Here is a 22534-nt window from a genome sequence, read left to right as displayed (position 1 = left end):
GCATTTTGCATCACACCAAGGTAATGAATTTGTTTAGATAATGAATGTAAAATTAAATGTGGATAGGAATCCCTGGATGGCGCAGCGGTTTGGCGCCTGCCTTTGGCCCAGGGCGCGATCCTGGAGACCCGGGATCGAATCCCACGTCGGGCTCCCGGTGCATGGAGCCCGCTTCTCCCTCTGCCTGTGTCTCTGCCTCTCTCTCTCTCTCTGTGACTATCATAAATAAATAAATAAATACCTTAAAAAAAAAATTAAATGTGGATAAAGGTAAGCCTTAGAATGAAAATTGCTAGTATGTTTTCATGGTGACTGTCAAAAACTTTAACCATTCAATCCTGTGAATGAAACTTCAACAAGCTTGTCCAGTGTTCCTAAAGGTGTTGCTGAAAAGGCTATGGCAGTAAATAGATTTTGGCTGCTCTTTGGGAGTAGTCATTTTTTTTTTTAAAGGGTGTAACAATGGAGGGGAGGTTTGAATCATTTAAAAACAGGGGTGCCTATTTAAGAGAGATACAAAAGGAGGTGTTCCTGGGTGGCTTCGTTAACAGAACATAAATCTTGACCTCAGGAACAGGAGTTTGAGCCCCACATTGGGTATAGAGGTTACTTAGAAAAAAAAAAAAAAAGGCATTTCAAAATAAGACCAAAATACTAATGTATCACCAACTGTCTGAGAATGTATTTGGATACTGTTAATGGGCTTCCTCATCTTACCAAAGACTATGTAATTGCTAAATCCAATGGAAAACTTTAGGCGTTGTTTTCCCTGATGTCTTGGCAGCATGTCAAGTCACTGGTAAATTACTTCTTAAAGTTTCTTCTCAGCCTATTTTTATAATTGATGCTTCCATGATTTGTCTGGTCTTTTCACTCTTTGTTTTCCACAAGTCATTTCATTTGCTTTCAGCCAGCTCTCACCCTCAATCTCTTAAGAGTACTCTTAGAAACATCAATCTAGTACATTTCTGCTGTTTAACTCTTTAACATCCTATTGATGTTAGAATAGAAGTCCAAAGCGCCTCTGCAGAATCTACCCTCATCTTACCGATTAAAGTCATCTCTTGTTATGTTCAGGTCTGAGTATCAGTTCTTTTTTTTTTTTTTGTTTTTTGAGTATCAGTTCTTGAAGGTACTAGGTTCTTGCTCTCTGCCTCTGGCCTTCTACAGGTTGCTATCTACATTCTCTTACTCTCTTGCCTCCCCATTATGCTTTTTTAGCTAGTCCTCCCATCTTTCAAATTTCAGCTTTATGTTAGGTCACTTCCTTCTGGAAGTCTGCCTGGGTAACTCCTCCCTGGTATAAGTGTTCCTCCTGAGTTTCCTAGCACACTGTTTCTCCCTTAGCTTTAGCCTCCATGGTAGGTTCCATGAGAACATGACAGTGGCCTTGTCTCTCTTGTTCAGAATTATCTGCAGAGTAAAATGGCCTATGCAGTAAAGGTACTTGGTATATTTGAATGGATTAGATAACCTATGTTAGGTTCTGTCTTAAGTTATTTAATTTTTAGGAAAATAATTTATGATGTGACATGGTTAACATTTCATAAGAACATAAAAATGTTAACATTATATTTTTACTAATGGACTACCAAAAGAAGGTATAGGTGAATTGAAAAGTGGCTCTGATAATCAGTATGGCAAATGAAGTGCTGAAATTCTTCAACTTAGATGGGCATGACTCTTTTTTTTGGGGGGGGAGGGCAAGACTCTTTAAAAAAATAGGAAGGTTCCAATAAATGTTTCTTTCCTTTATATTCAAGAACAGTAAAGGATACTTGGAAAATAATGTAACGACTTCCACAAAATAACAAAAGAACAATTTCATTTTAAAGAGTTTTATTACACGATGTTAATATTCAGGACACTTCAGAGCACCTTATACTTCTAATCAGTTTTGGTAACTGGTTTTAAAGTGTTACTTAAGTATTTTTTCTTATACTGGCTTTGAGTCAAAAGTACTACTTAGTGATTGTTTAAGAGACGTTAATTTGATTAAACAGTTTATCCTTAATAACCTGAGACATCAATCCATGGATAGCTTCTATGGTAGTTTTACAGCTGGAAAGAAAAAAACACATCACATAATGTCACAAGAACTGAAAACTGTTTTGATCATGCAAGTCCCCCCCCTTTTCCATCCTTATACCCCCAATAATTTTCATTTCTATTCATACTCCAGAAACCACAACAATTTACAGTTTACTCTGGTGATTTTTAGCCTTCTACATGTCTTTTAACCATTTCATTCATTACACTTGACCCTTGAACAACATGGGAATTAGGGGGATACCAAATCCTCTACACAGTTTGAAATTCATATATAACTTCTGACTCTCCCCAAACTTAACCACTAATAGCCTAGTGTGGATGGGAAGCCTAACAATACCATAAACAGTTAATGAACACATATTTTGTATATTACATGTATTATATACTGTATTTTTACAACAAACTAGAGAGAAGTACTAAAATCTACATTTATATTACTGTACTGTATTTATAGAAAAAACCCCATGTATAAGTGGGCCCATGTAGTTCAAACCCACACTGTTCAAGAGTCAACTGTATTTACTAGAACCTTCTTGAGAGAAGAGTGTAAAATTTGATATAATTCATAACAGTTAATTTTGTTACTTATCAACAGTTTTTGGGAAAAGTTCTGTCTTGGAAAGTGACTGAAATTATATGTAATTCATAATTATAGAATAATTCCTAAAATATACTGAAATTTGTTATTCCTTATTATTACTTAGAATAATTAAAAAAGAGATTATAAAGAATCCTATGCTTTTTTTCTGAAATAATCACAAACATCCTTCAAATAGAGTTACAGTGGGTGAGATTTTAGAACAGATAAAAAATAAAAAGCAAAAAACAATAAAACCCCACACTATTCAGAAGAGATACAGTTCTTATGAAGTTATCCAAAAAAAGGAAAATTTTCTACTTTTGTACTACTACTTTGGTCTTTCCTACTTTTCTTTTTATGTAATTGGAGATATAACCATTGTGAAATTTTTGCTTGTTAAAGAACTGAGATATAAATGTAGATAAAGTTACAAATCACAAAGAATATATAGATGAGCAAAAACATACACTTAGTCAAGGTACCAAAAATGAGACCTAATATTGAAGAAAGAATTTTTATCCAGGCCACTAGCTCTATACCTTCTAAAAACTCAAGGAAAATAATGAGATAATTTTACTCAAACTGGCTTCTGCTCCTGACACATTTTACCTTACCTTCTCTTTCCTATTGACTAGTCCAGTTTTTAAGATACCAAGGTATCAGTCTATATAGATGTCAACATTGTTTTTCCTTACTCTCTGCCCCCTAATTACCATATCAAATTTCAAACTGTTGTGAAAAGTAAATGTTATTTAGGTAGAATTCCCAATCTTCTGCACCTGAATGGCCACCTGATTATTTCCTAAGTTATCAAGAGAACACATTCCAAGTTTGTTCCTGAAAAATTCCTGGTAGTGAAATTTGGGACATTAAATCACTGTATTTAGGATAATTTCAGTACAGAGATGCAATCATTTCTGTGATATTTAGGGACTTAAAACTTCATAAAAATGTGAAATTTTATGAATTTGGGAAAGCTCAACATAATCCCTCAAGAGATGATTTAGAATAGATTTGAACATCCTTTTGTAGAATTTTTTTTTTAATAAGATCCAATGATGGATTGGTTTTCTTTATTACACTTTCTAGTTAGATCTAGAAAACATGATTGGTAGTTTTTCATTCTATTACTTAGATATTTAAGCCTTTAATGTTTTTACCTAAATTCTCTAAGTTATAATTTGCATTTGACAACTCTTAAAGGTCCCTAAGAAGTTAATATTCAGGTACCATTCCAAGTTGTAAGTAAGCTGAAACTTAAGGAGTTCGAATCCTATTATAATGTGCAAATTTTGAAACAAAAGGAACTATTTAGGGGCAGGAATAGATTTGCTCTTACCTGTCTCTTGTAGCTTTGGCAAGTTTGTCTTCAGACTTTCTGTCATGTGTTTCTAAACCCAACATGAAACTTCCTCGTCCCAGCTGGGCTTCTGACTGTTCTAATTTTTCAGACAAATCAAAGACCTGACCAGTGGTATAGTCTGCATTCTGTAGGGGAAATGGTATTTTGTTAGTGTGTGTGTGTGTGTTAATATATACATATGTATTTTTTAATGTAGTTTTTTCTATCTAGAATGTTTCATTTACAAAGAATTCCAACATGAAATGTGTGATGGTCACTGAAGAAATCACATTTACTTGTAAAAACTGACTCCAGAGTTCAAGCAGTTCAAGTGTAGAGTTTTCCCCCTTTTATAATTTTAAGATTAAATTTGGAATTATTCTTTTTGACTCATTAAATCTAATATTTGTTATTATGAGAGGCTTTGAAGTACACAGGCCTGAGTCTCAGTTGTGGCTCTGCTACTGATTAGCTGGGAGGCCTTGGGAGAACTCCCTTACTTTCCTGTGCTTTTATCGTCTTCTGAAAATGGGAAGAGGACAATGATAATTTCTACATAAAGGTTATTGTGAAGACTAAATTAAGTAATGTATATAAAGTATATAAAGCTCTGAGGACTGTCCATTACACCTGGTAAAGGCTTAATAATTGTTAGCTAATTTTGTTATTTGTTCTTGTTGAAATTTCAGCATTTAGTATGACAGTTTTTTAATGAAAAAAATGACAACAATTACATTTTAAACAACAGAAAATGAATACAGGGAACTAATTTCTTAAATCAGAAAAGATGTCATTTTTTTTCATAAAAAACTGTCATCAATTACATTTTAACAGAAAATGAATACAGGGACTAATTTCTTAAAACAGAAAAGAACTTTTTTTCTGGTAGCTTTTGGGTTATATGCTTTAGCTAGAGAAAGAGATGCACTGAACATTTATAATTTTTTTTAATTTTTAAGATTTTATTGGTTTGAGAGAAAGATTTTAATGGTTTATGAGAAAGAGAGAAAGAGTGTGTGTATAAGAGAGGGGAGGGGCAGAGAGAGTGAAAGAGAAGCAGACCCCGCTGAGCAGGGAGCCTGATGTGGGGCTCCATCCCAGGACCCTGGGATCCTGACCTGAGCTGAAGGCAGATTAATTAACCGACTGAGCAAACTGGGTGTCCTATAAATTTTTTCTTAAGATGCTGCAATGTACCATATATACAAACACAAAAAAGAAAAAAATAGAACCTTTTCTTGATTATTAATGACCTCAATAATCACAGGCTGAGTAGGTAGAGCTGTTTGCCTTTACACAAAGGTTCAGACTGCTCTGGTCTTAGCGTTTTCTTCCTTTGCCATCATGTGTCACTTCTGGCTCTCATTAGTATACTTGCCTCTAAGGAAACAACTCATACAAAGCATTTAGCAGCATATGGCACAAAGGAAGCAATTCATCTTTGCTGTAATGATTACTTTCTTTCCTTTTAATTTGCTACTTCTGACTGTTGAGGTTATGAAATAAGAACAGAAAGCCTGTCAGAGCTCTATTTAAAATCACAGAAAGGGTTGCCTGGGTGGCTCAGTCAGGCTAAGTGTCAACTTGTGGTTTCAGCTTGATCTCAGGGTGGTGGGCTTGAGCCCTATGTTAAGCTCCATGCTTACAGTCTGCTTGGGATTCTCTCTCTCTCTCTCCCTCTCTCTCTCACACACACACACATATGCTCTCTAAATAAATAAAACCTTTAAAAAAATAAAATCATAGAAAATATGCTTAAGGGAGGCCTTTTCCTATGAACCACACAAAAAATAATAATAGCTTATTGAGGCTTTATTATATGCCAGGCACTTTGTTAACTGCTTTATATAAAGAATTTCAGGGACGCCTGGGTGGTTCAGTGGTTGAACGTCTGCCTTTGGCTCAGATTGTGATCCCAGGGTCCTGGGATCAAGTTCTGCAGCAGGCTCACTATGGAGAGCCTGCTTCTCCCTCTGCCTGCGTCTCTGCCTCTCTCTCTGTGTCTCTCATGAATAAATAAAATCCTAAAAAAAAAAAAAAAGAAAAAGAATTTCATTTAATTCTCAGCATTCTTCGTGATGTAGGGATTATTATCACTGAACCCCAAAAAAGGCTCAATCTCATTAAATAACTTTCTGAAGGTCACACAATTAGTAAAGTGCCAGTGTTGTTTTTGAACTGAATTTATCTTATACCAAATTCTGTGGTTCTAACCATTATGCTGTACTACATACTATGTGAGGGGGCCCTCTTAAAAAAAAAAAAAGGAAAAGCAACTGTTAATGACTAAGCTCTAGACAGAAGCTTGTAAAATATTATGTTAGGTTTTAATGATATATTGGAAAAAAAATCACATAGTGATTTTATTTTTTGCTGCCTAGTATCTGCTGCTACTTTAGTTAATGATATTCTGATTTCCTTCTGGGGACAACTCTTCCTAATTCTTAGTCCATGTGCTCCTGTAAGAGTTTTTTCTTTTTCTTTTAAAGATTTTATTTATCCATTCATGAGACACAGAGAGAGGGGCAGTGACACAAGTGGAGAGAGAAGCAGGCTCCATGCAGGGAGACCGACGTGGGACTCGATCCTGGGATTTCACGACTATACCCTGGGCCGAACGCAGGCACTAAACCGCTGAGCCACCAGGGATCCCCTGTAAGAGTTTTTTCTACCCTAGCCCAGCTGTGAGGTACTTGCCCTGGCACAGACTGTCATGGTGTTCATTCTCTTGGCCCAGAGAAGGTTTAAGGATGGGCATGTGACCTAAATAAAGCTCAGACACAATAGACGTTTTGCCTGTGGTTATGCATGAGTATGTGTATCTTGACCTTCTCTTTTGAGCCTGAAAGTGAGAAACTGAGAGGCTGGAAGGTCTGAAGTTAATCTTGTTTTCTTTAAAAAAAAAAAAGATTTATTTAGTTTATAGAGAAAGAGCATGAATGGGAGGGTCAGAGGGAGATAGAGCCCCAAGCAGACTCTGCACTGAGTGCAGAGCCTGAGCAGGTGGCTCAATCTCATGCCCTTGAGATTAGAACCAGAGCCAAAGCCAAGAGTTGGATGCTGAACTGTAGGGGCCACCCAGGCACCCCTGCTATATTGTTTTCACATGAAGCCCAAAACTGAAGCCAACTGACATGAAAGCAAAGCTGAGACAGAAAAACCAAGACCTTAAAATATTGTTTGAATATAAACTTGCTATACCTGAAGTAAGTCCTACTCCTGAAGTAAGTCCTACTTTGCTTAAAAGATTCTTTTTTTAGGCCATTTTGGTTTGGTCTCCTGTCACTTGTAACTGGGGTCCTACCTGAGTCACCTGACAAAACAAAAAGCAGTATTTGCATTTTTCTCTCTGTATCTTTAAGGCAGGGGCAGATTTCACCCTCATCTGGCCACATGTATTTGTCATTTGGACTTCGTCTGAATGGTATGTGACACAGATCTTGGCTTGGCCTACTATCCCAATCCAGCTCTGGTCATGTGCAGAATCTGACCCCAGCCCTAGTGTCTTGGCCAAATCAGATACAGCTTTTCTATGAAAAAAAGTTTCAGATATTATATAACTTATGTAGCTTAGATAAAATTCAAATGCATCCCTTGGAAATAGAGTACTTACAGTAAGCAAACTAGAGGAACTCAGTGTATTCACCCAGTATTTATTCCACAAAAGCTCAAGCAATTTGCGATCCAATGAGGATTTGAAATATGAGACTTCTAAGGCATAATATCTATGAAACAAAAGGACACATTTAGTAAGTAAAATTAATTAAAATTCAACCATATCATATAAGTTATGGTCAAATTTAAGTGAATTACATTTTATATCCACATAGTTATGTTTTAGTTTTTAGTCCAATAGAACAATAGGTAACCATGGTTTCCTTACTCTTCAGAGGCGTGGTTTCAAATCTTCTGTTAACTGAACTTTCTTGTATTATATTTCTTCCCGCTGTAGAGCCCAGAAATTCCCCAAAACTTATCAATAACCAGTCAACACTTCTGTATGACATATGTTTATCCATGTTGAGTTCATAAATTCTAGCCAATAGCACATAAACTTAATGTACTGCCTCTGTAGAGTCAATGATAATTTTTGATAGGCTTTTTAAATACTGAAAATGACATGTGGCTTTCCAATTTCTCCTTTTCTAATCTCCTAAGTAGGACCTATTGCTTTTTGGGAAAGCAAACCTTAAATTAGAATCATTAGGATGCCTAAAAAAAATTAAGAACATCAACAACAACAACAAAAAATACTGCTTCCAGGGTGCCTGGGTGGCTCAGTGGTTAAGCGTCTGCCTTTGGCTCAGGTCATGATCCCGGGGTCCTGGAATGGAGTCCTGCATCAGACTCCCCACGAGAAGCCTGCTTCTCCCTCTGCCAGTGTCTCTGCCTCTCTGTGTCTCCCTTGAATAAATAAAATCTTTAAAAAAAAATACTGCTACCAAAGGTGCCTATTTTATAATCAGTGAGAGCAAGAAATGTTTGGTTACATGTATTGAAAATATGTATTTTTAAAGTAATAAATATTTAAATATCTCACTAGGTTCTGTACATCAGTGGATATGAAGGGGACTTTTTTTTTTACCTTAAGGAGCTTACTACTATTTATAGGAGAGATGTGGTATGAATCCACAAAATTAAATGTAATGGTATATACTAACTAACAATAAGTGATGTTATAGTCATGTATAAAATTAATCACTTACCAATTAAATGTTAGAGATAATGAATACTCTTAATGTAGACAGAACTGCTCTAGAAGCCCTAGGAAGAAGGCAGGACTGAGAGTAACCCTTACATGAGTCCATGGTGTAGATATGTTGACATCAAGGAGGGCATTAGGCAGGGAAAATTGACTCAAAAATACAAAAGTCATGAAAGAATAGTAAGTAAATGACTGGACAGTTAAGCAAGAGTAGTGTAATTATGTGAGGGGAAACAAGAAAGCTTTGTTGGGGTCTATTTGGTGGTAGATATTACATAAAAGGGTATGAAATTTAAACTGCATGGGTAGGAGGATGGGTGAAATAGGTGATGGGGATTAAGGAAGGTTCTTGTGATGAGCACTGGGTGTTGTATGTAAGCGCTAAATCACTATATTGTACACCTGAAACTAATATTATGCTATATGTTAACTAACTGGAACTTAATACAAACTTAAAAAAAAAAAGACATTTAAACTTTATTTTCTAGGTAGTGAGGACTCACGGAAGGTGTTTGAGCAGAGCAATGATATGGCCAAAGAGGTGTTTTAAGAAACACCTTTTTTTTTTTTTTTTTTTAAGAAAGCTGGCTTGTGATAGGATGTGTTGCAGAGAAACCAAATAGTAGGCAGGGAGACCACAAAGGATACTATTGCAGCCCAGCAGATGTGAAGAGGGAAAGGCTCAGACTCAGGTTAGTGATAAAGATAAGGACATGTGGACACAATAAGAAATGCTTGTTGATTCAATTTGGGAGTGAAGAAATAATAAAGAATAAGAATTTAAGACATCAGAATTAAGTGAGGGTCTTTGCAAGGTTAAGATACCTGTGCAGGTCTGAAGAATGATAGGACATGGCTAATGAAATGTGAAGGGGAATAGTGTATTTCTTGAGCACCTATTATTTCTTGGGTGCTTTACATATTCTCATTTAGTCCTATAACCATACACACAAAGCATTTATTATTCCCAGTCTATAGACAAACATTTAGAGACAAAGACTCTACTCAAAGCCATATAACTAGTAAGTGATAGAGAAAGGATATGAAAAGTTGTATCATACATCCAGACTATAGACATTAAAGAGTATTTAAGAAGTGAGATCCTAGGAGTATGGGGATTAGCTATCGGGACAGGATGAGGGGCTCAAGTAGAAAGGTCAGCCTTAGAAAGAAGGAGGTTGTATCTCTGATACTTGAGGAAAAAAGAGATGAGAGGATGAATAAAGCAACAGATATTTGGATTTATAAAGGATAGAAAATAAGAGAACTCAAATGAGGTTCTAGAGTAAGAGTTTGTTTTAAAATTTATGCATCACCTTAATGTAATTGCTGTTTTAATTCCACAGGTTGATGCAGTGAAATTTTTTGTCTAATATGTAGTGATTAGCTGCACATCTCAGTAGTAGAGTTGAAAACAAGAAGAACATTCAAAATTATTTGTGGAGCTAAATCTTCATCTTCTGTAGGGGAAGTCAATAATAGATACTGCCTAGGACTGAAAATCAACAAGTAGCACCATCAGCATGTTGTTTGAAGATACGGGGTAAATATTTACAGGAATAACTATAATAGTTTCAGTGGCTGCCTTGGAGAATGAGAAAGGGAATGGTACAAAATTGTTGTTTTTCATAATTAAGCGTCATAGAACCATTTTACTCTTTAAACCATGTTCCTACATGAATACTGACAACATATAAGCTAACTTAAAAAAAAAAAACCAACACTTTGTGTCCTATTTTCATTAAGGTTCTTCAAGGTTAAAAATATTTAATATCTACATTATATTCTATGTTTTAAACAGACTTTGTGCAATATTTGTGGAATTTAAGGTAGGAAAGAAAAAACAATGTAAACTGCAAATAATACCTCATCACTAAATAATTTAGGAAATGGATCTATAAGCAGTCTGCTTTAAACCCCTGCTCTTTCGACCTGGCACTATGTTTCATTAAAGATTTTAAACAAAAATAAATTCTTATTTGCCCTATGAAAAAATTTATTTTCTCTTATTTAGGAACTGATCCCAAGAGAACATTTTGGAATATCCTAGCAATTCCAGGTTCAAAATTCTAGACTCTAGCAATGTAGATAACTAGAAAGTGGCTATTCTCCAACGGACTTGTATTTCAGTAAAATAGAATGCACAGACTGCCTCAGTCTTGTTTCAAAAGTTACTGTTGGTAGTTGAGAAAAGTAGTGTAGGTATTAATGGTGTAAGCTTTTTCTACCGCTATAACTCAATATAAATGAAAAAAAAAATTGACTATTATTCTGAGAAAGTATCACAGCAAAGGTGTTTCCATGCTTAGGAGCAATTCTCTCAAACTGGAATGGTTTAAATTTTTTTTCCAGTAGGGCAAATTATGTGATTTATTTCCAAGTCTCTAACTGAAAAATAAAAAAGAATTTTTTCCCAAAAATGTCAGGGATGACTGATATATTTTAAAACTCAATTTTAGAAATTCTAGAATTTTCTAAAAATTTCTGAACAGAAAAATAAGAGCACATGGGTAGTCAAGGTTTTCCTAAAGGTTGGATAGGAACTATGGAAAAAGGGTACCCTAGATAATCATTTAGGTAACTTTTTTGGAGGGGTGCCCACCCTTCTATATGCCATGCCCTGTTTAAATGTTAGGATACTGTGGTGAACTAAGTCTACTGTCATGAGGTTCACATAATGGAATCAATAGCAAGAAAGCAAAAACTTAGGTGGTGACAAGTGCTAAGGAGAAAAATAAAGCAGGGAAACTGTAACACAGAGTGATTGGATGGTGTTATTTTAGACAGGGTGACCAGTGAACATTCTGTTAAGGTGATCCTTTTTTTTTCTTTTTTTTTTGTTAAGGTGATCCTTAAACAGATACTCCATGACTGAAGTAGTTAGTGAGCCTCATGGAAATAAGGAATAATTTTCCCAGCAGAGAGAATAGCGTGCAAAGGCCCAGAGGCAGAAAGCTGCCTGGCACATCTGACAACCGTTAGGAGGCCACTATGGCTGGACTGGAGAGAGCAAAGGTTTAGTGATAGGAGATGAGCTCAGAAAGGTAGTATGGACAGATCACATAGGGCTGTGTAGCCCAAGGTAAGGAGTATGATACAGGAAATCATTCTGGAGAAGGAGGAATTTGATCTGACTTACATTTTAACAGAATCAGTTTGGCTGACAAAAGACCTTTAAAGGGGTGAATGGAAGAAGTTGGAAGCCTAGTTAGAAGGCTAGTGCTTTGGTTCAGGCTCCAGAATGTAGTGGGTGGGTCAATGTGAGGTGGCAAGATATACTTAGAAAGTGGAGAAAACCATTATCATTGGTTTAACACTTTTAAAAACTGAGATGTAATTTCATGTACCTTAGCCCTCACTATTTTAAAAAAAGTATATAATTCTTTTTTTTTTAAAAAAAAAAGTATATAATTCATTGGTTTCAGTATGGCTTCTTTAAATTTTGGAGTGAAAATGTTTACGATGAAGTTTTGCTAAATGGAACTTGAGGGGTGCCTGGGTGGCTCAGTAGGTTAAGTGGCTGCCTTCAGCTGAAGCCTTGATCTCGGGGTCCTCAGATAGTCAGGGAGTCTGCTTCTACCTTTCCCTCTGCTCCTTCCTCCTGCTCCTGCATTTTCTCAATCTCTCTCAGAAAGAAAGAAATGAATGAATGGAACTTGGGACACTCTGTGGGCTTACGGATAAGGTAGTATCAGGCTGGCCCTGAATAAAACTTCTTTCAGTTGTTAATTTCATTAATGAGCCAAGTATCTTGTACATTGATATGTTTATGGTTGTGTGAAAGGTAAATAACATGTTACCTTAAAACAATTATTAATAAAAATTCAAACATTATCCTATCAAGTTTTATATTCTTCCTACAATTTTAAAAGGATTATGAAATGCATTCATCTGAACTTTTATTCTCATCTGTAAAATTAGGGGCTTGGACTAAGATTTCTTACGATGATTGTGGCATCAGATACATTTAAAAATGACTTACTGTTTGCAATGTACACCAAAGTCTTCTATTTTATTTAGTGGGATAGTCTGGTACTCAGAAGGTCCTTCATCAGGGGGTTTGTAGCCCTCAACAAAAATGAAGAAAATAGAAGATTAAAAAAAAAAAAGCCACATATACACACACACACACAGAAAAAAAAAAAACTTTCTATGCAGCTTTCCATTTATAGAAACATTAATTTTGAGGAGCCATGTATTGAACTTAAACATTCCAGTACAAAGTATATATATATATAAAATATATGTATATATATTATATATTTATATATTGCTTTTACTTTCCCTCAACCCCATTTGGTGGTTGATGGTTGGATTTGGTTTACAGATTCATTTTTCTTGTCCTTAGAGGATGTACACATAGGTTAATATTTATTTCAGATTACAGGGAAGGAAATAGATGTATTAGCTTGTTTGTGAAGTACCTGTCAGAATGTCATGGGCACAAAGAGACTTATTAACAAATAAAAACTGCTTTCTTAGCAATATATAGCACAAATGTGTTATCTTTCGCTTAAGACAATTTGTGTTGGTTGACTATTTTGTAAATATTATCAAATTGTTTTAGGACAAAAAGAATATTAAGCATAACATGACTTAAAAAGGAGTCATTTAAAAAATTAAAAGGACTTCGAATTTTAAAAATTACCTTTGGGTATGTCCTAAAGGCTCCAAGATTCACTTTCCCTGCAGATATTGTTCTTGTTGGGTCAATCTAAAAGAAACATATATTTATCATCTGCTGGTTATAAAATTTTTATATACTTCCATTTGTTTAAACATTAAACTTAGAAATACATATGATATATATAACACTATGCATGCATACGACACACACACAGACACACACACACACCAACATTGATTAAAATAATGAAAAAGGAATAGAGTAGGAAAGAAAATAACCAAACCAAATACCAAAGAAGTTGAATAAAGTGGTTGAGTACAGAATTCTCATAGTTAATAGAAATTATATCTAGTTATTATACTATTGAAGAATGTTATTTGAAGTTTTGCTCATCTCTTTTTCGAAAGTTTTTTTATTAGATGAACAATTTCTACCTTTCTCATAGTAATCTGGATTGCATCTAAACCACTCTAAGCATAGCAAGAGCTGCTCTATCAATTCCTGAGTTACTCAATTCAGTCAATATTACTGAATGCCTACTATGTGCAGAGAACTGAGACCTAGGTGCTGTGATCACCTTCATCTTACAGAGTGGGGGAAGAGTTGCAGAGAGGTTAGTTAACTTGTTCAGACATAAGTCCCAGCTTCTAAGAGGTGGAATTCAGATACAATCCTAGGTATAATGACACCAGACTGTTGTGCTTTACTACAGTTTTTATTTCTCAGTGTACTTACTTAAATAATTCTTCAAGAAGAACTTAATAAGACTGGTTGCAAAAATACTTACTACTACTGCTACAAATGGTTCCTGGAACTGCTGATTGAGCATCTGAGTACTAACATCAATTCCAGAAAGCCAGCAGCCATAGCCAGGATGGCTATGATACCAGCCAATTGCATTTTCAAGGCGGCCAACCTAACAAATTAAGAGGACAAAAAAGATTGAGGTTTCTGTTTAATTTTAGAGACACTTGTCATTTATTTGTTTACATAGCACTATGGTAAAATAATAGCATGCAGAACAGTTGATAGCAAATGTGGCTTTCAAGTTAAAAAAAAAAGATTATTTTGAATAGATAATACCCAAACTATAATACCTGAAGCTTCAACAAGATACTAGTACAGTAAGGTTATTCAGTATCCTTCCCACCTTTTCCCTCAATAGCCAGTTTTTCAGCCCACATGTTACCTCTATAGCCGGCTGCTTACATACCTATCTTGCAGATGTATTTTTGCATATATGTAAGTTAATAGAAACACACATAATGACATACCACGTACAGTGCTCTTTGTTTTTTCAACTCGACACAATATTGTGGGGTTTGTTCCATGTAAATAAAATATACAGATAATTTTTTAATTTTTTTTTCTTTTTTCCGAAGATTTTATTTATTTGTTCATTAGAGACAGAGACACAGGCAGAGGGAGAAGCAGGCTCCATGCAGGAAGCTCGTTGTGGGACTCGATCCTGGCACTCCGGGATCACGCCCCGAGCTGAAGGCAGATGCACCCAACTGCTGAGCAACCAAGGCATTGCAATTTTTATTTTTCTTAAAGGCTGGTTTGCATTTCATTGTATGGATATACCATAATCTATTTAATCAGTTTTTTTTTTTTAAGATTTTATTTATTCATGAGAGACACACAAAGAGAGACAGACACAGACAGAGAAGCAGGCTCCTTGTAGGGAGCCTGATGTGGGACCTGATCCTGGGACCGGGATCACGTCCTGAGCCAAAGGCAGACGCTCAACTGCTGAGCTACCCAGACGTCCCAAGTGTACTATCTTTTTTTTTTTTAAGATTTTATTTATTTATTTATTCACGAAGACACACAGAGAGAGAGACATAGGCAGAGGGAGGAGAAGCAGGCTCCATAGAAGGAGCTTAATGTGGGACTTGATCCCAGGACTCCAGGATCACACCCTGAGCTGAAGGCAGATGCTCAACCACTGAGCCACCCAGGCATCCCTACTTAATCAGTTTTATACTCAGGAACATTTAGGTTGTTTCCAAATTTTGGTTTTAAACATATATCTGATACTGAGTGTGAGAATTAAAAAAAATTTTTTTTTATTGAGATATAATTGATGTATAACATTGTATTAGTTCAGGTGTACATCATGAATCACTATATGTATGTACTGCAAAATGATCATTATAAAAAACGTAGTTAACATCCATCACCACACATTTGGTACAACTTTTTTTCTCTTATGATGAAAACTTTTAAGATCTATTCTCTTGAGTATGGGAATTTATTTAAAAATATCCATGCTAACCTCTTACACATTTTACATAGACACTGTTGAAAATAAAATATAAACCTTATGTAACGAGGATAGTTTAAGTTTAGAAACTCAAGAGTCTCCATGAGACTCTTAGAATTACTGAACTTTAAGCAACATTTTTACCTGTTTGGCGTTTTCGATATACGCAGCCATGTACTCATATGCAGCAGCCTGAGCATTTACTCGGGTTTCAGTGCCCTCTACAGGCAAAGCAAAACTGTCCATAATGATCATGGTTTCACCGTCCACCTTTCCCAGCATTAAGCCCATCACTTCCAGGTTGCCTCCTGATCTGGCATGCATCACCATTTTCAGTAGAGCCAATGCTGAGATTTTGCAGTACTTAAAATAATGGTGACTACAAAACAAAAGTACAGCACAATTAACTTATATAAAACACAATTTCAAAGATAGTTTTTGTAAAGAAAACAAGTATTGAAGGAACTTACAGTGATGGGAAAGGGGAAAGAGTGTAGAAATGTGGGAAAGAAAAGGGAAGTAGAGTTCTTGCAGGGGGCTGGAAATGAAAAACATGTTGGGTCCTGCAAAGTATTTCTTTAGGGGAAAAGTATGAAATAGTTTTTTAAAATATGCTGTTTTAAATATGCTGTTCAAGTAGAAAGGAATTACATAGAATTCAATAGACTTTTTCTCCATTAATTTTGGAATCACCAAATCTCTGATTCTGAGTCTAGTTGGATGGTTGTGCCTAAAGATTCTCAGGCCTAACTTTCTGGCCTGACATCCAAATGTGGGCTCTGACATCCATCTGATTAAGTTTGAGTCTTTGCCCTGCCATGCTAGCTGTTGCCTAGAGACAATCACCTCATGCCCACGCCTTAGTTTCCTCATCTGTAAATAGGAATAGGTCACAGATTTGTTGTTAGGAAGAAATAAAGTGAAATAATTTACATAAATGCTTATCTTACTACCTCACACATACCAAAACTTAATATTAAGTGCTAGCTGTTATTAGCCTTAACCCATCTTTTACTCTCAAAGAACAGTGTGTTGTTTCTTTCTGTGTTATCAGCCTCAAAATGAAAAAAGTAGCTCTAATATCTTTAGTTCTGTTTTGATCACTATTTAAAAGTTTGTCATATGTATATGTGACTAAACTACTCTTGAATAAAATTACATTTTCCGTTTCACTGATGCAGCTCAAGATCGCTGGGATGAACATAATTAGAGCCGCAATCAGACAATAAGGCACACGGATAGTTTTCAAATATTTGGTAGTCTATAGTATAGCAACCTTAAATGCATAGCCTGTTATAGAGTTAAGCAAACTGTCTTTAATAATATGGTCAATGTGTTTAAGAAGCCACCCTCCCATACTTTTTTTTCCTTCTTCTTTCCTGAGAAGCCTTTTTAAGATGTCTGCCCACAGATTTCAATCACAACTGAAAAATATGGAGACCTGGTCTTGGGAGTCAAGACATGAATTAATCTTGGGTCTTTATTCACTGGGGAAAAGAAAAAAAAAGTTATTGTGCTCTTATTACATACATTGTAGACCCTTTTTAATGCATTATCTCATCTAATCTTTATGAAATCACCAATGGGTGGGTCTAATTTTCTTTTTACAGGTAAAAAATGAAGATACATAAATTTTCTAGGGCCAGTCAACAAACTAGGGACACTTGTGAGGTTTGAATTTTAGTCTATTACTCACTTAAGAGTTCACTGCCTCAGTCTGATCATGAAGTAAGTTACTCGTATTTGCTTATTTTCTTATTTCCAAAAAAGGAATGAAAATACAGTACTGGGTTGTCATGTAGACTAAATAATATATTATAGAAATTCCTAAGCTCAGTGCTCAGCCCATATTAAATACTCGATAAACATGGAAGAATGTTTTGTTGTTGATCACTGCTGTCCTTTCTATCTCTCCATTTGAAGACTGCTCTTTTTACTCTCCCTTAACACTAAGGGTAAATGCTGTGGGTAGAGTCCTTCACTTGTCATCATTCCCAGAGACACAGGGCATTTGCTAAGGGGCAAACAGCTTTAAACTCTATTGATAAAATTTCTAGTTCATGTTAACTGGTGGAGTAACGTTTTGGGAGCCTGGGTGGAGCCTCCTTGTATCTGAAATAGTTATCAGCAATCAACAATCGATTTATAAATGTCTAAAAGATGGCTTATAGTTAGAGACGCCAGGGCTGACTTGGCTTTTGAAGATGGGTGCAGTCTCCAGTCTCAGATAAGCTAGAGGTCTCAACAAGGTGTATATCAACACAAGGCTTAAGGCAGAGTGTGTGGCATATATATGACAATATAGATATTGAGAAATGAGAAATTATAATCGTTTGTCCTTTACCCTTACATCCCCTGGAGGCAAACGGGTTAAAGAGACAAGAAGGGGAATCGAAGCAAGACCCAGGAGAAGGGCTTTGACTCTACTTGCGGAGAAAAAGGTGGACCCAAATTTCCCGGGTGCATATTCTTCTCCCTGTCCATGAAAACACTAGCTTCCCACCCTCTGCAACTCCCACTCCCCTGGGTGTCCTAAACTCCCGCCACCCCTCCCATCCCCTGCGTCTCGCCAGGGACCTCCTCACTCCTTAGTCCAGGGCTTCGCCGCCAGTATTTCTTGCTGCTGTTTCTTGTCGTATTTGTAGATTTCATCGATACTCTGGGCTTCCTGCATGTTGTTGGCCAATTCCCAGGTTTTCTGAGCCATACCACTCCCGGACGCCGCCATCGCCGTGGAATCCGAGAAGCTGTCGCCTCCACAACCAAGACGCAACTTTACTCGGCTAGGTTCCTGGGTGTGGGCTTCGGACCCTTCCCACCACAGGTGCAAACTCGTACTAATCTCTCGAGGCAGCCATGACACCCAGAACCGGAGGTGAAGTCAGTACAGACCATTCGGGGATGGCGGGAGCGCTTCCGGGACGCCACGATACAAACAGCGGTTACATAATAGAGACAGAGGAATCCTCCTGTGGCTGAAACGAGAACATATTATCTTAGAAAATTATATGCGCGCATTAGGACAAACACAATGACGGAGCGTGAGAATGGTATAGCCTTCCGCACCGGAAGAAGGGCACGGCAACGTTATGCCAGAAACGAACGGGTCCTCTTTGTTCGCACTGCGCAGGCGCGGCCTCGGCCATATTAAAAGTGGGTTAGCTCTTTAGGCTGTGTTGGGGGAAAAAAAAAGACCTGTTTTCGTGTGGGTGTGTGGGTACCTTAAACAAAATGTTTGTTGAAAGCCTACAAAAATAAGGATGTCTATGAAAAACTTGAGACATAAGCAGTTTTGGATGCTGGTTGAGACGAAGATACACCTGGCATCCCAGTTTACTTCCAGATGAGTCACTGCACATGCGTAAAATTCAAAGGACCCTTGGTTGGGCTCTAAGGGTCTCTTAAGAGAGCAGTTCTCCGGCATTTCAAGAAAGCTGTGGAGACTCGTGGAAGGCTACGACAGGGTCTTTTGTCGTGTTTGTAAAAATTAACATCTGTATGAGCTCTTAGTGTTTTGAAAAGATCAGTACCCAGTTCTTAACAATTCGTTTAAGGTGTGAGACCACTTCCTATCCCCGAGGCCAAATTAATCTCAGCAACTTTTTTTTCCCCCCAACAGTTAATGCAGTGTTTAATTATTTCACTTATTTGCTTGCTTGCTTCATCTTTAATCATCCTGAAACTTTGCATATGTGGTCAGCCTTGCTTGAAATACTCTCCCCTGGCGGTTGTGTTGTCTTGTTTTTTGCCTGGGAGCTCAAATTCATCTTCAAAAACAGCTCAGGGATCTCTACCATGAAATGTTGACTTTTTCCGCTCTCCAATAATGATTCCTTTTAGATGTCTCTAAACGTCTGTAGGTGCTTCTAGAACTGTTACGTTGCATTGTAATAATGTATTTATTTGGATTTTTTTCTTTTCACTAAAAGCTTAAGAGTTCAGGACGCGGCTCTGGGTTGTGTCCTCCACTCCTAGTACGGTACGTGCCAAATAGTTAAAAACATTAGAATTATTGAATCCACATCCCTGCCTGCAGTTTCGACATTAACTTCCATTTGAAGAAAATTTGTTTTTAAAACCCTCTTACAAAGTAACTTAGGACAAAGCATTCTTAGTTCCCCTCTGCTGGAAAGCTAGAGATCTCTTTTCTCGTGTGGCACATGGCCGTTCAGTATTGGGGGGAACCGAACATGTTGAAATTAGTAATAAAAAGGGGAATCCTGGGTGGCTCAGTGATTTAGCGCCTGCCTTCGGCCCAGGGCGTGATCCTGGAGTCCCGGGATCGAGTCCCACGTCGGGCTCCCTGCATGGAGCCTGCTTCTCCCTCTGCCTGTGTCTCTGTCTCTCTCTCTGTCTCTGTCATGAATAAATAAATAAAATCTTAAAAAAAAAAATAAAAACCCCCAGGACAAAACATTGATGACCAGACTCCAGGAAGAGGAGAAATACGCAGGGGAGGTGTGCAAACATTTTTTCCCTGTCACCCCTATCTTTTTTTTTCCACGGCGGCTGCGGCTAGCAATGCGGCTAGGAAGGTCTAGAGGGGCTAGAATCGATTTAGCTTGGAAAGAATTTCTCATGGTTTAACAGCTCCCACTACAGACCAGAGGCACCAGGCAAAGGGCCAGATACACCCAGCCTACGTGTAGGCGAGCCTGCTGTGCGGCCTCCGGGGCGAGAGGGGGCGCTCCGACTGCGCGACGGTACCCCGGCGGCCGTCGTGGGGGCGGGGCCGCATTCGCCGTTGGGAAGGGCGGGAGGAGGGCTCGGCTTAAGAGGCGGAGCCGGGGCCGCTCGGCTTGTCACGGTGCTCCGGTGCGGGGCGGCCGTCGCCACCTCTTCGGCCTGCGGAGAGCTTCCCTGGGGCTCTGTGCGTCGTCCCCAGCGCAAGCCGGCTCTCCTGAGTAAGCGTTAGGCAGCCGCGGAAGGGAAGCGGGCCTGGCGGGGTGTGGCCGGGGTGGGCGCGGGGTGTCCCTGGGCTGGGTTGGCGGCGCGGGCGCGGGGGCGGAGGCGGGGGCTCCCGGCGGCCACGCCGGCCGCGGAGCCGGACTTCACGGGGTCTGTGAGGGCGGCGGTCCCTGTCGGGTGAGTCCTCGTGGCCGCCGGGCCAGGGGCGTTGCCCGAGCTGCAGGGTTGAGGTCGGGGTTTCGGGGCTTCAGGGCGGGGGGCGGGGTCGGAGGTACAGAATCCTGGTCGGTTCGGCCGGGGGCGGTGCTTGGTTCCTGCGGGCGGGGGTCTCGCTGCTGCCCGGGGGCTCGGGGGCGGCGTCCCGGGGGCGCGGGCTGGGCTCTGCCGCGGCTCTGGGTGCTGTGGAGACCCGGTTGCCTGACGACGGGTTGACGCTTCTTAACTGGGCCGCCACCCACAGCTCCCGCGCGCCTTCCCTACCCAGCAGCTGGCTCTCCGCTTCGGGGCTGAGTTTCCCGGAGCACCTCCCCCCCCCTCCCCCCCCCGGGTGCTGATTAATGGTTAACGTTTATTGAGTGTTTGTGCGCTCGGCGCGGTTCTCAGCGCTTTGCTTTGCAAGGAAAATTTACTCCCGTTACCACAGCCCTGTGAAGTCGGTGCTGGGTCCTTGAGCTCACATCTCCTCGTTGCCTTCATTTTAGGATTGTTATCTGGGATTTGGATCCAGTTTTCAGTAAAAGTTAGCAGTGGGACTCCTTTCTCGAGAGAAGTTGGCTCTCAGATTGTAGGATTGAAGAGTTTACCTTGCATTTCCGGGAGGTAATGCAAACCAACACTCTTTCCAGACATTTCTCAGAAAATCCCAAGAATCTAATAGCAACCAATAAAAGTTTGTAAAAACTCAAATACCCTCAGAGAGGTTCTGTTTTATATGAAAGAATGGCATGTCTTGTTGACAAGCAAGAGGGAATCCCACGGACACCAGTAAGATGGTGTTTTCTTTTTCTTCTCACTAGGAGGGCACAGACTTTGTGGTGGTTAACTAGCTGCTGAAAATACTCCCTAGGGATGAAATTTTAGGTCTCCTGCGTACAGATGACCTTCTGAAAGGGAGCAGATGGTTTTAAATAGGATAAATTGAAACAGAATGGTTTCAGCACAGTTTTTTTTTCCAAATGAAGTTCTCAGATAAATGGGACTTTCTTATTACAAACTTGGAGATTTCAGATTATTCTTTTAACATCATTCTGACTTGCATTCCCACTGCTCTATTGAGTGGAAGGCAAAGTTGAGTAAGTATTCTGGTAATTTTGCATAACCTAAAGGCCATCTAATTTATGCTTCTGTTCTTTGTCACCGTTAATGAAGGTGCTAAAAAAACTTAATTGTGCTTTTTATATATTAACTCTTATCTGTATCCTAACACTCAACCTTCGTCTCCCCCCGGTTACTTGTTAGCAACATTTACAGAGATTTGTCAAAATTTGGGTGTGCTTATGGAAGCAAGTTGATCACATGGATGTATTTGCCAAGAGAAAATGATTAAGTACCTTTCATTTGGTGGAAATATCTCTGGATGGATGGGAAATGAGCAACATTGTCCAGGTTCACCTCATCCCTTCTCCTCTTTCTTTTTTTTTCCTTCTCTTTCTTCTAAGACTGTTTCACAGGCTCCTTCCTGCATTCCACAGACATATGTTCTCCCTTCCTGCTATTCTGTTCTCAGCCCTATTCTCTGACTCTAGGGTCTTTTTCAAAACATCCTTTTCTCCTGTAGCTGTAATGATTATCTGAAAAACTACTAAGCCTTCCCCTTCCACTCCTGGACCATATTCTGAATTCCAGACATAGTCAAATTGCTTTCTTCATATTGCTGCTGGATCTTTCATGGGTATCTCACTCCCTAACCCCAAATCTGGCCAGATGTAGCCATGTGACAGGGGGCGTTATCTTGTCCAGATTTGAGGGCAGGGTCCATATCTTACACTTTGCATTCCCCTTGCATCTGAACAGTGCTCTTCTAAGGGAGAGGAATATTTACTGCTCCTTAC

General features: G+C 38.6%; 2 protein-coding genes across 37 annotated transcripts in view; one reads left to right on the top strand and one right to left on the bottom strand.

The window, feature by feature from the left end:
* Positions 1–1822: 1822 nt before the first annotated feature.
* On the bottom strand, positions 1823–18688 carry COPS5 (COP9 signalosome subunit 5). Of its 3 annotated transcripts, XM_072804381.1 has the most exons (9): positions 18642–18688; positions 18161–18550; positions 15720–15954; positions 14094–14222; positions 13328–13393; positions 12662–12747; positions 7588–7699; positions 3972–4120; positions 1823–2061 (listed from the first exon to the last, which is right to left on the bottom strand). In XM_072804381.1, exons 2-9 carry the CDS (start codon positions 18301–18303, stop codon positions 1977–1979), a joined length of 1005 nt encoding a protein of 334 aa, XP_072660482.1. In that variant the 5' UTR covers positions 18304–18550; positions 18642–18688; the 3' UTR covers positions 1823–1976. The 3 variants fall into 3 exon arrangements, with proteins under 3 accessions (XP_072660482.1, XP_072660481.1, XP_072660483.1); XM_072804380.1 differs by having other exon boundaries at positions 18161–18642; XM_072804382.1 differs by lacking the exon at positions 18642–18688 and having other exon boundaries at positions 18153–18635.
* A 1621-nt stretch (positions 18689–20309) lies between these two features.
* Positions 20310–22534, top strand: part of CSPP1 (centrosome and spindle pole associated protein 1) — a 180812-nt gene continuing 178587 nt past the window's right edge. For 26 of the 34 annotated variants that reach the window (XR_012020084.1, XR_012020083.1, XR_012020082.1 and 23 more), the window contains exon 1: positions 20310–20479. The gene's annotated coding sequence lies outside the window, so the exon portion shown is untranslated. Of the gene's footprint in view, positions 20480–20641; positions 20661–21184; positions 21303–22534 lie in introns of those variants that run through there. The other 8 variants (XM_072804376.1, XM_072804375.1, XM_072804360.1 and 5 more) reach the window with 6 other exon arrangements.

The sequence above is a fragment of the Canis lupus genome, chromosome 28 (assembly GCF_048164855.1).
Source record: "Canis lupus baileyi chromosome 28, mCanLup2.hap1, whole genome shotgun sequence".
NCBI classification, from domain to species: Eukaryota; Metazoa; Chordata; class Mammalia; order Carnivora; family Canidae; genus Canis; species Canis lupus.
Note: the sequence above shows the minus strand (reverse complement) of the source record. Positions and strands in the feature narration are given on the sequence as shown.

Bases quoted from the DNA above. Each gene is read 5' to 3' on its own strand.
- COPS5 (XM_072804381.1), bottom strand. From the start codon at position 18,303: ATGGCGGCGTCCGGGAGTGGTATGGCTCAGAAAACCTGGGAATTGGCC. The intron at 12,748-13,327 runs GTAATTTTTAAA...ATTTTTGTTGAG, and splicing joins CCTTTAGGACATACCCAAAG to GGCTACAAACCCCCTGATGA. The intron at 7,700-12,661 runs GTAAGTCATTTT...TTTGTTTCATAG, and splicing joins TTTGGTGTACATTGCAAACA to ATATTATGCCTTAGAAGTCT.